This window comes from Lycorma delicatula, chromosome 2 (genome assembly GCF_047948215.1).
Source record: "Lycorma delicatula isolate Av1 chromosome 2, ASM4794821v1, whole genome shotgun sequence".
In the NCBI taxonomy this organism is placed as follows: Eukaryota; Metazoa; Arthropoda; class Insecta; order Hemiptera; family Fulgoridae; genus Lycorma; species Lycorma delicatula.
The window spans coordinates 9158719-9174691 of NC_134456.1; the positions used below are offsets into that span (position 1 = coordinate 9158719).

At 31.7% G+C, this 15973-nt stretch overlaps 1 protein-coding gene across 1 annotated transcript in view; it reads right to left on the reverse strand.

Moving 5' to 3' along the window:
- The window catches only part of LOC142319831 (low-density lipoprotein receptor-related protein 4-like), a 150878-nt gene that overhangs the window by 106449 nt on the left and 28456 nt on the right, over window positions 1–15973 (reverse strand). The window contains exons 4-5 of the mRNA XM_075357504.1: window positions 6622–6966; window positions 3395–3524 (exon numbers count right to left, since the gene is read on the reverse strand). Of these exons, the coding sequence (XP_075213619.1) occupies window positions 3395–3524; window positions 6622–6966 (475 nt within the window). The remainder of the gene's footprint in view (window positions 1–3394; window positions 3525–6621; window positions 6967–15973) is intronic.

Consider the following 15973-nt stretch of genomic DNA (forward strand, 5'->3'; position numbering starts at 1 on the left):
TTTGACGTTTTAGGCGCACTTTAGTTCGCTTTAGAAATATATTCACTGTACATACGAACTTTTCAATGTGCTGTACTTTATTTGACATTCACACTTATAGCTAAACTTTGATTCAGCACAATGTTTTATTAAGTGCTTTAACTGTAAAAGAAAACTGCTCAGCACTGATGCAAATATAAGTACTGTAACTGTATGTCTACGTGAATGAAGTGTCATAGTGATACTAGCACAAAGCCAAGATGGCGACTGATTGATCCCGGCGAGAGCAAACTTGCCCAGTGAGGCAGACAATAGTGACTGATGAAACGCCGAACGGTTCCCATATCCTAAACGTGTCCGACTGTACTCTTAAACGTGTCTGTGCTACATCCCTCAAAATACAGGGAAAAACTGATTTCAGATGGACGCCGGGACTATTGAGTTCTGGATTATCACGTTCCTATTGTATATGGTAAAGGAAGCTAAGCACACAATATTTTTAATTTTTTCACTTCTTACACAATAAATGCTCAAAATGCACATATCATGTGCCATGGTGTCAAGTGGTTTCCCAATGTTCAGTGCAACTTCCATTAGATTTCTGTACTGATATTACAGATGTTGTCTTTGATATTTTTTTTTGTTCATCCAAAAGTGCAGGTAGTTCTTGAAAACAATACCTTTCAGATGACCCCCTTGGATAAAAATCTGGTGGTAAGAGATGGAGCCTATAGTCCACTGGAAATTATACAGTCATCGAACAATTTACCACTTCGTAGTCAAATCAGAAGTGTGGCATATAGTGTCATCTAATACCACAGAGCAGTTTTGCTTTTCAGTTTCAAGTGAGGCTACAAAATTTGTTATAGTTTATGAATAATGTTCTCTGTTAATATTTCAGTGAAAAAATGAGTTTGACACTCTTCATTGCAAAATGAAACATCAAACACAATCTTTTCAAGAATGCAATAGGTTTTCATGATAAATATGATAATTCTCAAAACTTTGTATTCTATTGTTTTGGTTGTTAATATGTCCAGAAAGATGAAACCACAGTTCATACGAAAAAAAAAACATGCACACAACCTCCAATGAAAAGTTTGAGTTTGTTACTATACTGAAGTCAGATTCTCAAGAGTTCTTGCATTACTTGAATTTGATATAGGCGTATAGTCCCGGATTTTCTAGTGCAAATTTTCAAGACAAATTTACATCAGACTGAAAGTGTGTTAAATATTTAGTTTAGTAAATGCCATACAGAAAACTTCTGCTTATGAAGATTAAAAGCACAGGTCAAAATTTTCTTGAGCATAAAATAAAGTCAATCTTTCATTTCAGTTCATTTATTTAGTTTTTATTGACGGATTATCCTTCATGTTGCAATAGTCTCAAGAGCATAACAGTATGCAAGTTAGCAACACTGCAATATATTCACTTCAGTGTCAAATTGATTCAAATGTAATTTTTTAAACTGATTCAAAAGTAACAGATACACATTTAATAAAATTAATTAAACAATTTATTTACAAACATAATAAGAAAAAAACAAGATATCTTATATTGTGCATGTTGGGGCAAGTTACAAAAATGAAATTACACATAGCTCGTATTTGCCAAAAGAATATTGGATTTCATTCTGTAAAAAATAAAGTTCAATATTCTTTTGGCAAATACAAGCTATGTGTAATTTCATTTTTGTAACTTGCCCCAACATGGCTCGTTGTTTTTGGTTCTCCGGGCCGGATAATAAAAGCCAGATGTAAAGATTGGATAATAAAGTCCGGATGTAAAGTCCATGCTATATTTCTTAAAGTAATAAATATTTGTCTAAAATCTCTTTCAAATAATAATTTTCTTTTACATAAAAGAAAATATTATTCTGATCTGAACTTATTCTATTTTATAAATAATTAAAATACTCTGTCTATTTTAGAATGTCTTTCCATTAAAGTAAAAGAAAACAATACAACAATCTCAGAATGTTTTTTTCCTCTTCTTCATAATTAGAAGTTCTTATTATTACTATTCAAGATATAAACACATGAAATAATACAGAGTTAAATCTTAATAAATAATCAATACTAAAGGCATAAATGAAAATCAGCTGAGCATATATTTATATGTATGTTGAATGGAATGCATAAATCCCAGTGTATGAAAAACTTCTTAATTATAATTGAAATATTTATTACACTGAAATACTGTTAAATTTTCGATGAAAATAAGTTAAATACCAAGTTGAATTAACCTCTTGGTAATTAACTTATAACTGCTTTACGCATTGGCGTAAACAGTGCACTTTAAAAAATGGTTTATTTTCATCTGTCGTTGTTTACTTTTCATGTTTTTTTGTTTTCACATACACAAATTTATTATTTATTTATTTTTTGTTGAATTAATTACCACAGAAGCTTGTACCTGGAAATGGAATTTTATAGGTCATGAGAAATGCCATGCCTAACCAGGAATTTGAACCCAGAACCTCTGGATGAAAGCCTAAGATGGTAAAACTTTGCTATGGAAATCAGAAAAATATTAAAACAACCAAAAAACCAATAAAATCAATAAAAAATATTTCATTTTGTTTTGTACTTACATTTGGGAAATTATATTCAGGGTCAGGCAATATCCCTGATATCATTGTATAACATAAAAATGAAAAATTTTTAACAAAATAAAACCTAATATTTTGGCTTTTTTTTTCTTTATGATATGTTTTTTTTTTTCTTTATGATATGCCATGCCTGACCAGGATTCAAACCTGAGACCTCTGGATGAAAGGCCCTGAGATGCAAAACTCCGCCATGGAAATCGGCAAAGTTTTTTTTTCATATCTTCAGACTGGATAAACTGATTTTTATAAAATTGTGTACAATAATTTCTGAATATGGGTCATTGATGCTATTTAATTTTGGTTACAATTTTGCAAGGGTTGAGGAGATATAGTTACCATAGATCTCATATTTCAAAATTTTACCGAGTATAAACTTTTCTTTTTACAAAATTCTTCATTTGTTTACTTACATACTTTAACATTCTATTAATTTTCCTTTTCTGGCAGTACCAGGAAAGTTATGCAATTCTTTGGTAGGTTTTTCTTTAATTCCATGTTTATTTTTCTTTTAATTAATATCTCTTTACTTTTATATGACTCCCTTTCTAGTTTTTCCTTTTTTGTTTCTTGATTTCTACATGAAACTATTAACCACAAACCTAGTCATTCAAAAAGCTACAGGATTATTTAATCCTTTGATATCATTGTATAATATAAAAAGTATTCTTTTTTTAAATTTTAACATGATCAAGTTAAATCATTCATTCCACAAAATACTGCTATTTATGATAAATCACAAATTAAAATTTTTAACAAAATAAATCTCTTTTTATTTTTATTTAATTAATTCTTATTACTTACGCTCGTTTAGTGCAGTTCATTTCATCAGAATAATCTTTACAGTCATTGTCTCCATCACAGATCCATGACATTGGTATACATAATCCGTTACTACATTCAAATTTGTCTGACGTGCAGTTTTCTGAAAGACCTGTAATACGATAAACGTGCAAATTATTTTATTGTATTTAAATAACTGATTTTTATTATAGTACCTATTTAATGTAATTCACCAAAATTTTATGACATACTATCTATTACTTTTATATTTTATTTTAGAAGGGATTTAAAGGCTTGGAATAATCTGATTCAACTGTATACTGTACAAGCAGGTATATTATGCAGCAGGAAAGGGAACCCTCAAATTAATTCACACACAACCTCCCTTCTAAAGGGATCTCTAAAGATGTAAAAAGGATTTTAAATGAATTTCTAAAGGGGAATCTTACCCTTCTTGGAATATTTGTTATGTGAAAGTAAACAATTAAATTATAATCTTTGAATTAATTAAATTATAAACTTTTGGATAACGTTCATCTGAAGGTCTGGGTTCAAGTTCTGCTCAGGCATGACATTTTTTCACGTGCTACAAAAATTCATTTCATTATCAACTACTGGTATCTGCTACAGAGGGCCAGCCAGAATAAATGGAATGTAGAGGAGTTGATTGCTGTTGGACTTTCTCTCCTTAAAATCAATTACAGACATTTAACACATCTACTCATTGTTCAGAAGATGATTATAGAGATTTTACTGTATCAAAAAAAGAAGAAAAATAGTTATGGTATAATTGTTTTATTTAATTTTTAATTTGGTTTGTTTATTATTTTAAATCTGGCAAACAAATTTGGACTAATTTGGAAGTAAATCTAAAAGGGCTTATTTTTAAAACAAAATCAGAATGCTGTATAATTTGTTATTTATTAAATTTTACCAACTACATGCTTAAATCTAATTATATCTGCCTATATCTCTTTTAGATTAACCTGCCAGGTTAGTCTAGTGGTTAAACTCATAATCGCAAAATCTGCTTATTTTCAAAGTCGAGAGTTCTGAGGTTTGAATCATTGTAATGGTAGTTGCTTTTATATGGAGTTGAATACTAGACTCTGGATACTGTTGTTCTTTGGTGGTTGGGTTTCAATTAACCACAATGGGAAGGCAATGACAAACCACCCATAAAACCTGCGAGGAAAATTCCAAGGAATTGGAATTGCCAAGGGTCAGACATGACTATGGCTAAATTCTTTTTTTATATCTCTTTTATTTTATGAAGAGAAATAAATCTTATTTCTTATGAAAATTCCTAGTCTCATCAGTATATGAATCCACTACTTTCTAGGATTTACAACAGCTATTACAGAATTAACTTGCGAATGGCAATTAAGAATTACCCAGTTACCTCAGCAACATGACTCCTGAAGCAAATAGCAATCTACAATCTTATTAAACTCACCTGCTGCCCATTCTGTTCAGTGCTGGGAAAACAGTGATAAAAGGACAAATCATTGTCACTCCCATAAATTTGAGATGCATGGCATGACTAGTTTTTGCGGTGGTATCTAAGTCCCCTCTACACTGATAACTAATAAACCTTGGTGTTTATTAGTTACCGGTATCTTCATTAATATAAAATTTTGGCCTGCTCCCCAGGTATTTGAAACAAATGAAAATCTCATAGATAGGGTTAATGGGGATTGATATAAGAAGAGTTCTTCCAAGAGGGTTTGAGAAAACCAAAATTATAGTACATCAGGCCAGATAATAGGTAAATTATGTATGCAATAAACCTTTGTATCAAAGATATAGAAGTTTTTAACTGCCAATCGGAAGTAAATTTCAGATAAATTCTTGTATTATTTCACAGACTACTAAGAATGTTAGCATCTATACATGATTACAGGTTTTCTTAATCTTACACTACTAGGACTGATATTTCCATCCATGAGTTTTAACTGTTATATTTAATACATTTATATAAATTATAAAGAATGTTTCTTAATTTAACTTATATTTTATTACGTTATTAAAAGTTATTCAAATAATTATGTATTACATATAAATATTTGCATTTCAAAAACTGTACAGAGATGCATTACTTTCATAATAACTCTGAATCTATTATAAACAAAATAATTACATTGTATTACTGTAAAGGAGGGAATCTAAATCTGTTCTCAGGCTTTCACACTCCTTTCTCCTATGATTTAAGTACACTTGCCATTATTCACCACAAACAGAAGTGCAAAAATGTTTAACTGAAAATTATAAATTAATTAGACTAAATTTGGCTGTGTACAGAGTTACCCTTTTAAAAATGTAGAAACAAGTGATAGACTTCCATTTATGATGACTTTACATTCTTGAGGTAAACTTCATGTTTACGAAAATGATTCAACTCTAATAATTTTACCAAGGTCTAAAATATTAGGTGATACTAGTATATAATAATATAAAATTATTTTATAAAAAAGTATGTTCAATTTGATTTTTGTAATGATTAAAAAGTAATATTATAGAAATTTGTTTTAAAAATGTAATTTTTAGAGTAGTTTCCTAAGCTTATGGAGATCAAGGGAAAGTACAGACTTACTGATAAAAAGCATTTCATCATAGATTCATTTATTAAAATTTTAATGTTTTTCAAATCTGTATATTAATGTTATATAAATTTTTCTATGAAATTATAGTTTAATAATGATAAGATTTTAGGTAATTTTAATTAGTTTTTATTTTAAACAATTCTCACAAATTAATTATCCATGGAAAAACACAGAGGTTTCTAATATATGTCAAATGGAATATCATCTCAGTTAAATATTTTTTCTGTTGTAATAAGTCTGGGGTTAGATATTTCAGTTAATTAATAAACCTGAACTATAATATTAGGAACAATATTCATTAACAGTTTGTAGGAAAGATAGCTAAAACAAAATTCTTGATGATTTAAATAAACAGATAAAAGTTTGTAATAAGTAGCCAGCTTTTACAGTTAAACCTTTTTGTAACTTAAAACTCTAAAGATAATTTTTTGATTGTTTTCTATTCTCTCTTAGACTAAATTTATAAACTGCATGTTGAATAACTGTATTTTTGAAAAGATTGTACAGCCGAGCACTAGAAAAATAATTATCATTATTATTATAGTGTATATTATTAACATTTACTTATTTTCAACTGATATTAATCAGAAATGTTATAAAATTATTAATAAATACCATAAGAATAATAAAGATGGCTTTACTCACTACAATGTGTTTCATCTGAAAAATCACCACAGTCATCTTCACCATCACATAACCAGTCTTTACGTATACATTTTAAAGTGCGTGGGCACTGGACGTTTCCTTCATCTTCAAGGCAATCTCCCATTTGACCACAGTCAATTTCATCCTCATCAGCGACGCAATCAGATGTCCGATCACAACGCCACGACTGAGGTATACAAGTGCATGATCCTACACAAAGGAACTCTCCTACACGACATTCTCCACCGCATGCTCCTCTGTATCCTGTACCTTCACCACCACCTTCCACATCATCCTCATCAACACCAGGTTGTTGATCATCTTCATCTACCAGCGATCTATCTCCTGTAATAAGTATTGTATTAAATTCATGATTCTAATTAAGAAATAATAACAATATTGTAATGACAAATAGAAACTAAGTCTGCATAATTTTTAATTGAAAAAAAGAAGATTTAAAAACGTTTAAAACAACTACTAGCAAAATGTAAAAACTTTTGTCCTTGTACAGTTAATCTTCTGAGTACTGTGTAACTGAAAGCAATGGAAAACTACAGCTGTTTTTTTTCCAAAAAAATGCAGCTGTCTGCATTTTCATGTAACAAAGATGGAGGTGTCTTCCTTAGTAAAATATTCTGGAGGTAACTAGTCCCCTGTTTGGATCTCTGGGTGGGGACTACTATGATAGGGCTCTGCAGAAAAATATTTACGAAAAAGGGGAAGTTCCATCAGACTTAAAAAAGAGTGTTATTGTCATGATACCAAGGAAAGCAGGAGCAAATAAATGTGAGGAATACAGAACATTTAGTTTAACTACTTATGCATCAACAATCTTAACTAGAATTCTGTACAGAAGAATTGAGAGGAGAGTGTTAGAAGTGTTAGGAGAGTATTGGTTTGCTTGGAATTTCTCCTGGCACACCCCATTCGGTCACCCTAAAGCATAAGACTGAATGTCTGTGTCACAAATGCCTACTGAGCCTCGAAACAGTGTAGCGACCAGTGTCCTAATAGCTCCTAGAGCTTTTCTAACAGCAGAGCGGACTAAGCGCGATGCTGGTATACCATTGGCTTTACATATCCCAACCACTCACTCGGCATATATAACTAAAATGGGTAGGCGCAACCCGTTGACTACTACAAATATACACGATTTCAATAAATAAATTTATATTGTCAAGACAGCAATTCGCTACCAGCAAGTACCTGTCCACCATTTTAAGGCGCTTGGAGCTTTAGTAGGTTGGTGGCCGCCAGCCATAATTCTCAGGTAGCTTCCCACAGCAGCAAGGTAGGAGTTTTCCCTTAGATGAACTACTAGTAGTCTCAGTAGTCCACATGGCATCAAGAACACCCACACTGTCTGACATTGTGGCTCTTGCCACAGTGACTTGCCGCATATGAGTGGTCAATTTTCCCCTTGACCTCTAAGTTCCAGGGTGGCCTGACTTCTGGCACCCCCAAGACCTGGGTAGACCATGTGTTCGTTCAACTGGACCTCCCTGCAGCTGCAGAGCCCATCAGCTGCCAGGCAGAACCGAAACAAATATTGTTTAAATTTATGTGGTTGGAGAGCACTTGGGCTCCTGTTGCCCTTAAAAACTAACTAGAGGTGTACCATCCCCATCCCTCCAAAGTCCTGTATAAATCTAAACAAGGACCTACCCTTAGTTGTGGAGTGCCATTCTTGCTGCCATGCATCCATCGCGAGGCTGTAAAGCCTCCTCTTCAGGCTGGTTAGGAGAAGACCAGTTAGGTTTCAGGAAATGTGTAGGGACAAGGGAAGCAATTTTAGCGTTCAGATTAATAGGAGAAGGAAGATTAAGGAAAAGTAACCCAACATACATGGCATTCATAGACTTAGAAAAGGCATTTGATAACATATACTGGAATAAAATGTTCAGCATTTTAAAAAATATAGAGTTCAAGTATAGAGGTAGAAGAACAATTGCTAACATTTACAGGAACCAAACTGCAACAGTAATAATTGAAGAGCATAAGAAAGATGCCGTAAAAAAAAGGTAGTTTGACAAGGATGTTCCCTATCCCCATTACTTTTTAATCTTTACATAGAACTAACAGTTAATGATATTAAAGAACAATTTAGATCCGGAGTAACAGTGCAAGGTGAAAAGATAAAGATGCTACAATTTGCTGATGATATAGTAATTTTAGCTGAGAGTAAAAAAGATTTAGCCGAAACAATGATAGGATGATTTCCTACACAAGAACTACCACATGAAAATAAAGAAGAACAAAACAAAAGTAATGAAATGTATTAGAAATAATGTATATGGACTACTGAATATAAAAATAGGAAGAGAAAAGCTTATGGAGGTAGAAGACTTTTGTTATTTGGGAAGTGGAATTATTAAAGATAGACGAAGGAGGAGTGATATAAAATGCCGAATAGCACAGGCAAAACGAGCTTTAAATCAGAAGTATAATTTCTTTACATCAAAAATTAATTTTAATATCAGGAAAACATTTGAAAGTATATGTTTGGAGCGTAACTTTATATGGAAGTGAAACTTGGATGACCGGAGTACCTGAGAAGAAAAGATTAGAAGCTTTTGAAATGTGGTGCTACAGGAGAATATTAAAAATTAGATGGGTGAATAAAGTGTCAGATAAAGAGGCGTTGAGACAAATAGATGAAGAAAGAAGCATTTGGAAAAATATAGTTAAAAGAAGAGACAGACTTATATAGGCCACATCTTAAGGCATCCTGGAATAGTCACTTTGATATTGGAGGGACAGGTAGAAGCGAAAAATTCTGCAGACAGGCAACATTTGGAATATGTAAAACAAATTGTTAGGGGTGTCGGATGTAGGGGGTATACAGACATGAAATGATTGGCACTAGATGCATCTATGGAGCTGCATCAAACCAGTCAAATGACTGAAGACAAAAAAAAAAAACATTTGAATCCAGATGAACTAAAAATGTAGGTTCGAAAAAGTTTGTTTGTATAAGTATATGAAGAATAGATCTTTAATTCTCTATTTAGCTTTATACTCGCACCTCAGGAACAATTTAGTTCACTATCATTAAATTCAGTATAGCAAATTGTGTATTTCAGCAATTGATTCTAAACTTTTTATGAAAAATGAATGAATGGGTAGGTGGGCAGATATAAAGGACCACTGCTGGAATTATCCATAAATTAACTAACCATAAGATTACAATTTTTGGAATCTCCTTTCCTGAGTAAAATTTTATCAGATTTTACTTTAATAAAAATCTGTTCGCTCCACTACTTCTTTAAAGAAAAATTCTTTACACATATTTTTATTTAAATATAAATAAAAAAGTACTTTTTTTAATATACAATACCCGTAGCAATAGTATTTTCTTACATAAACAATAAAATTGAGAACCCTTAAGTATCACAAATGCAACTAAATTTTTATTTGTTTCTCTGTAAATGTTAATTTTAGTAAAATTTATGTTTTATTTTTTGTTATATAACACTGATGCACATTGGATTTCTAATGGGATTTTGTTGCTAAAAATCAAATCAAAAGAAATAATTTAAAACAAATCTCTATCTACTCGTATTTTTAAATTTTTTCTATGTGTAATTTTCTTTTTATTTAAAATTACAAATTTTCAATATAAGCGCTAACATTTTATTCTGATTCAATTATTCCTACAAAAAGTAGGTGTCTACAAATTTACTAGGGATTTTACAAAAGAACACTTTAGATCCCTTTTTCTATATCTGTCAGATGAAGTAAGATTTTGTAATTTGTAAACTGCCATTTCTTTATGCTTACATAATTGATGGATTGCCTCTAATAACTTGATTGGAGTATTTTACTATCAAAGTTTTACTTCAGTCTGTTTTTAACAATGAAAAAAAGAATACCATCAGAAAATATTTAAAAAACACACAAATAGACTAAGTAATTCAAAATGTTGTTTGATTTTATTAAACTACTGTATCTTTATAAGCTGCCAAAAAAAAAATAAATAAATAAATAAAATGAAAATTTAGGCTTCTGTTTAAATATTAATTAATTACAATATTTATCATCATATATTATTTTAATAATGAAAATAAATTTAATAAAATAATAAGTGCACATTTGTATAAAATAAAGTTCCACTTACCAACAATTTTAAAAGTATATATCCGAGTACTTTTGGAGCTGTTACTTCATCATCAGGGATTTTCCAAAAGATGTTAATTGAAATTCAAATGTGTAACTGTATTTAAATTAAAATTATTAAATTCGTAATAGTCGGTTGTCAAGAAAAAAAAATTAAATTGTACATCAATAAAACCGTAACGTCATGTTCATGAGATGTTTGCGACAATTATCAGAATATTACAAACATATAATTTTAATTTAAATACAATTATACATTTGAATTTGAATTAACATCTTTTGGAAAATCCCTGATGATGAAGTATCAACTCTGAAAGTACTTGGATATATACTTTTAAAATTGTTAGTAAGTGGAACTTTAACTTATACAATTGTATTAATACAAACGTGCCAAATGCTTAGTAAAGTAAGTGCATATTTATTTTTATTACTTTGAATTAACATCTTTTGGAAAATCCCTGATGATGAAGTATCAACTCTGAAAGTACTTGGATATATACTTTTAAAATTGTTAGTAAGTGGAACTTTAACTTATACAATTGTATTAATACAAACGTGCCAAATGCTTAGTAAAGTAAGTGCATATTTATTTTTATTACTTTGTATGTAAGCCTAATTCATTTTTGAGCAATTTAAATTGCACACAAAGTTTAATTGTGTGTGTGTGTGTGTGTGTGTGTGTGTGTGTGCTTAAATAACTTTTATTGTCTCAAATGGATTTACATTTAGCTTCCTCTGTTTATTTCATTATTGTCCAATATGATTTAACTATATTTGAACTTTAGTGTTAGCAGTGCTACAATAAATGTTCTCAATAGAATTTCATTCTATTAATTTAGGAACTTATATTTTTCCTTTTTTTGGCTTAACAGTTATACCTTAGAGCTATACAATATTTTATTCAAGGGTTAGCATGCTGATTGGATTAAATTTTGCATTTCTTCAAGTTTCATGAACCCTTCAAACAAAAAAGATTTCTTCAAGTAAAAAATAACCTTAAAGTTACTCAATACAACAATGGGTGCATTTGAAAAAAGTTTCACATATTTAGCATATGACAAGCCCATCTTCTTACAATTCCAGCAAAAGTTTGGTCATCCCTTGTAAGGACTGGTCATATCAAAAATTGTTTGAAAGGTTTTAGGTAATGTTTAGAAGACTAACAACCATTTTAAACAAGTCGATATTGTGCCAATTAAGGGAGGTAGGATGATTTTTGATTTCAAAATCCCATGTTTTCCACCTCCTGGACCAATGGTTGGTGATATCAATAAACTTTACTTAGATAAGTTTTAGGCCTTATCCAAATAATAGGAACTTTAAACAAGTTTGATATTTTACTTAATAAGAAAGTTATAGCGATATTTTTTTTCGAAAAGCCCCCATTTCCATTCCCATGGTCCGATTTTGTCCATTAATGAACTCAACCGAGACTCTAAACTCCTGTAATCTGGTAAAAACTGATCTCTCTTTAGTAGCAGTTACATCCAAGTAAACCCCTGCAAATGCGGGTAATCAAAAATGCAGATCCTGCAGTGAATTGAAATCGTTTGTTCAAGTGGCCTCTCTCACAACCATTTTTTCAGAGCTAACAAAAATACAAATAAGAAGTACAGTTGTTTACTGAAAACTACTTTAGTTGGTATAACAAATGAATTTCCAGCTGAACCAACAACGCAACAAACTACCAATATCCCTTTGGTGATTGGAGATTCACTAAATGAACTACACATTCCATTTCTTATAATGAGCAAAAATACGCCTTGAATAATTCTCATGACACTTTCTCTGGAAATGATAATATCAGGCTGAGTATGTTATCACACCTCCCAGATAGTGATGACATCTTCTGTCTATCTATAATAGGGTATTCTTTGACCAGGGTTTCCAGATTCTTGGTCAGAGGCACTAGTAATCCCTGTACTGAAACCTCTTTACTGAGTTTCAGTATATATATCTTCATATTTCAAGCCTGATAAGTTATCATCCTATCTCCTTGACCAGTACCACGTGCAAAGTGATTGAACAAATGATAAACTGATCTAGTGTGGTACCTTGAGAGAAACTCCCTGATTGCCCCAGAACAATGCAGTTGCCCTGGAAGCAGCTATCCAAAACCACTTTTCACTTCGCCAACACCTGGTTGCTGTATTTTTTGATTTGCAAACGGCATATGACAAGGTATGGAGGATAGGAATCCTAAATAGACTTCACGATTGGGGTATTCAAGGTAATCTCCTCGCATTTTTCAATCTGCGGTGTACAAGGGTTTCTTCAACAGTCGGTCCTTCCGAGTTCGAGTTAATACAACAATATCTAGAAGTCTCGCGGTGGAAAACGGAATACCCCAGGGAAATGTCCTTAGTTTTACTTTGTTTGCCATAGCAAACATAGTATAGCCATAGCTTTTATAAATAGTATAACAAACTTTCTGCGAAAACCTGTATGTGTTATTTGTTTGAGATGATTTTTTAATTTACATAGCATGTAGAAGATTAACTACAGGTGAGAGGCTGCTTCAAAACACAATAACCCACTTAGAATCGTGGTGTAAATCTACTGGTTTCACATTTTACAAAGCACATTCGCTTTTCCTGGTTGAGGGAACATTTTGACCCCTAACTGTATTAACATGGTGAATCAGTTGAAGTTTACACATGGGTTAGAGATTTCTAGGTATGTCATTTGACTGCTGACTAACATGAGTAACACATTTGAAGGAGTTGAGGGTAAAATGTCTAAAAATGTTAGACATGCTGGCAGTTCTGTCTAATACACGTTGGGGAGTCAATCGTGTAAGCATGTTGCACTTCTACAAAGCTCCGGTCTGTTCTTGCATGGACTACGACTGCATAGCTTATTTGTTGGTGGGAGCCACTGCACTAAATATGCTCGATGCAGTCCATCATTTATTCATCCGTCTTGCCATGGGTGCTTTTCATTCATGTCCTGTGGTAAGTTTGCTAGTGGACAGTGGTGAGCCATCTCTTTGCAATACACAGAAGTAAATGCTATGCTCCTATATGGCTTGCATTAAAGCACAACCAATTCACCCAACCTTTGAAGTGATATTCTCGAACCAGCATGTTAATCAATACCAGGAATTACCGAGATTTACTGCTCTGCTAGGCTTCAGGGTTCAACGCCTTTTCTATGCTCAAAGTACACAATTACCTCCATTCTTTACTGTTACTCCATATTATTACCTTCCTTGGCAGCTTTCTCACTTTAATTACTGCTTTGATCTTTGTCAGCATAGCAATCCAGTACTCTTAGAAAATAAATTTTATAATATTAAAAACAGCATGAATCTTGATGTTATAGTTTATACGGACGATTCTAGAAACGTTAATTCTGTTGGTTGTGGCTTTGTTATTGGCGACCACAGTATTTTCATTGCAGAACTCTAAGCCATTAATAAGGTCTTACATATAACTATCCTAAAATATCGGCATGTTCTTGTTTGCTCAGATTCCATGAGTGCCCTACAGGTGATTAATGACGTGTACTCTAGACACCCTATTATCTGTGAGATTCATTGTGTCATTTCGCAAATGAGTAGATGTAATAAAACAGTGAGCTTCTGCTGGATCCCCAGCCAAATAGGAATTTCAGTCAATGAGTACGCAAACAGTGCAGCAAAAGAGGCTTGCTTTCAGCCTCCTTTTACCAGTTGCATTGCTTCTAACAATCTTGTCTGTTTCCTGAAGAGGGTCGTTCATGATGTGTGACAAAGTGAGAGGGATACTACCATGTAAAATAAACTTCATCCAATTAAAAACACTGTTTCACCATGGAGCTCCTCATGCAGAAATAACCATCGAGAAGAGGTTATTACCAGCCGTTTGTGAATAAGGCACACTACGCTCACTCATGAATATCTGATAACTCAAACAGACGCACAATTTGTGCTCACTGTGACTGCCAACTGACAGTGCACCACATCCTTGTGGATTGCATTTGTTATGCGGCACTGTGTTGCAAGTTTAAAATAGGAGTTAACATGCAAACAGTTCTTGGGAATAGTGAAGTGTTGTTATCTTTCTGATTTACGATTTCTTAGAGCCATTTGTTTATATTCAAATGTATAAATTACTGGAGTGTGTTCCAAATAGTCATCCAATTGCTGTAATGCAGATTGCGATTTTTTTTTTTTCTCGAGATATATAATGTGATTATTCTTTGTGTTGTTATTTCACTTTTAAGATGTGTAACAGACTTTTTACTTTGAAGATATGTTTTTGTCTGTCGCGGTTTTTAGTTTTTTAATTAATTTTTAACCGTCTGGTTTTTTTTTAGAACAAATATCGTACCAAGGCAATGATATCACCAAAGTGTTCTTCTCCCCAATAAAATCAGAAAAAATGTATTATCAATTTTTTAAAGAATCAATTTTTTGTAAATTAAAATTTGTAAAAATAAATTCATAAACTTCGTTTAAAATCTAGGAACGTCTCACTTTTCAAAATATACGTTACATATTATTGATAGTTATATGTTATTGATGAGTTACAGCTTCTGAGCAGTTGAATTTCAGGGAAAATGTTCAAGAATAACATGCTGAATCCAAAAATATTATAAAAATTGGGAGTTTCCATATAAAAAAATGTTGGCCATTATATTGGAATAATTGCAAAGATTTCAAGCAAACCAATAGATTACTTTAAATATATTCAAAAAACAAAGAAAAGTTTCCATTTTAAGTTCTTTTCTAGTTTATGAAATCTCAGTGATGATACACTTAAAATGAAAATTCTGTGTATACAGCTGTAAGTCATGATCCTTAAATTTTTACAGAGGGGTTTACTAGTACAGTAGTTCTATTATGAATTTGACATATTCATTTTGAGTATTTTCTTTGACTTTGAAAACTGACTGACATTTACCTGCTCCCCTCCTCCATTAACATTACCATACTTCAGAATATAGATGTTCTACATACATCTATATGTAGAATAGATTCTACATATGAAATAAAAACTAGTTTATTACTTACGTAATAAAATTTAAAAACATCTCAAAAATTTTTGAGGGAGAAAGACGTATGGAACGTAACCTATCAGTGAGAAATGAGAAATGTAATTAATTAAATTTTTTGTTAACTATTACACCAAAAATGTTGTAGTTCTGAGTGCCAGCTCTGTTTCAAAGTTAATAGAAATTTCATTGTTCAATCTAGTTGGAAAATGTATAAGAGATAATTGAATAAAATTAAAAATCATTCCATATAATGAAG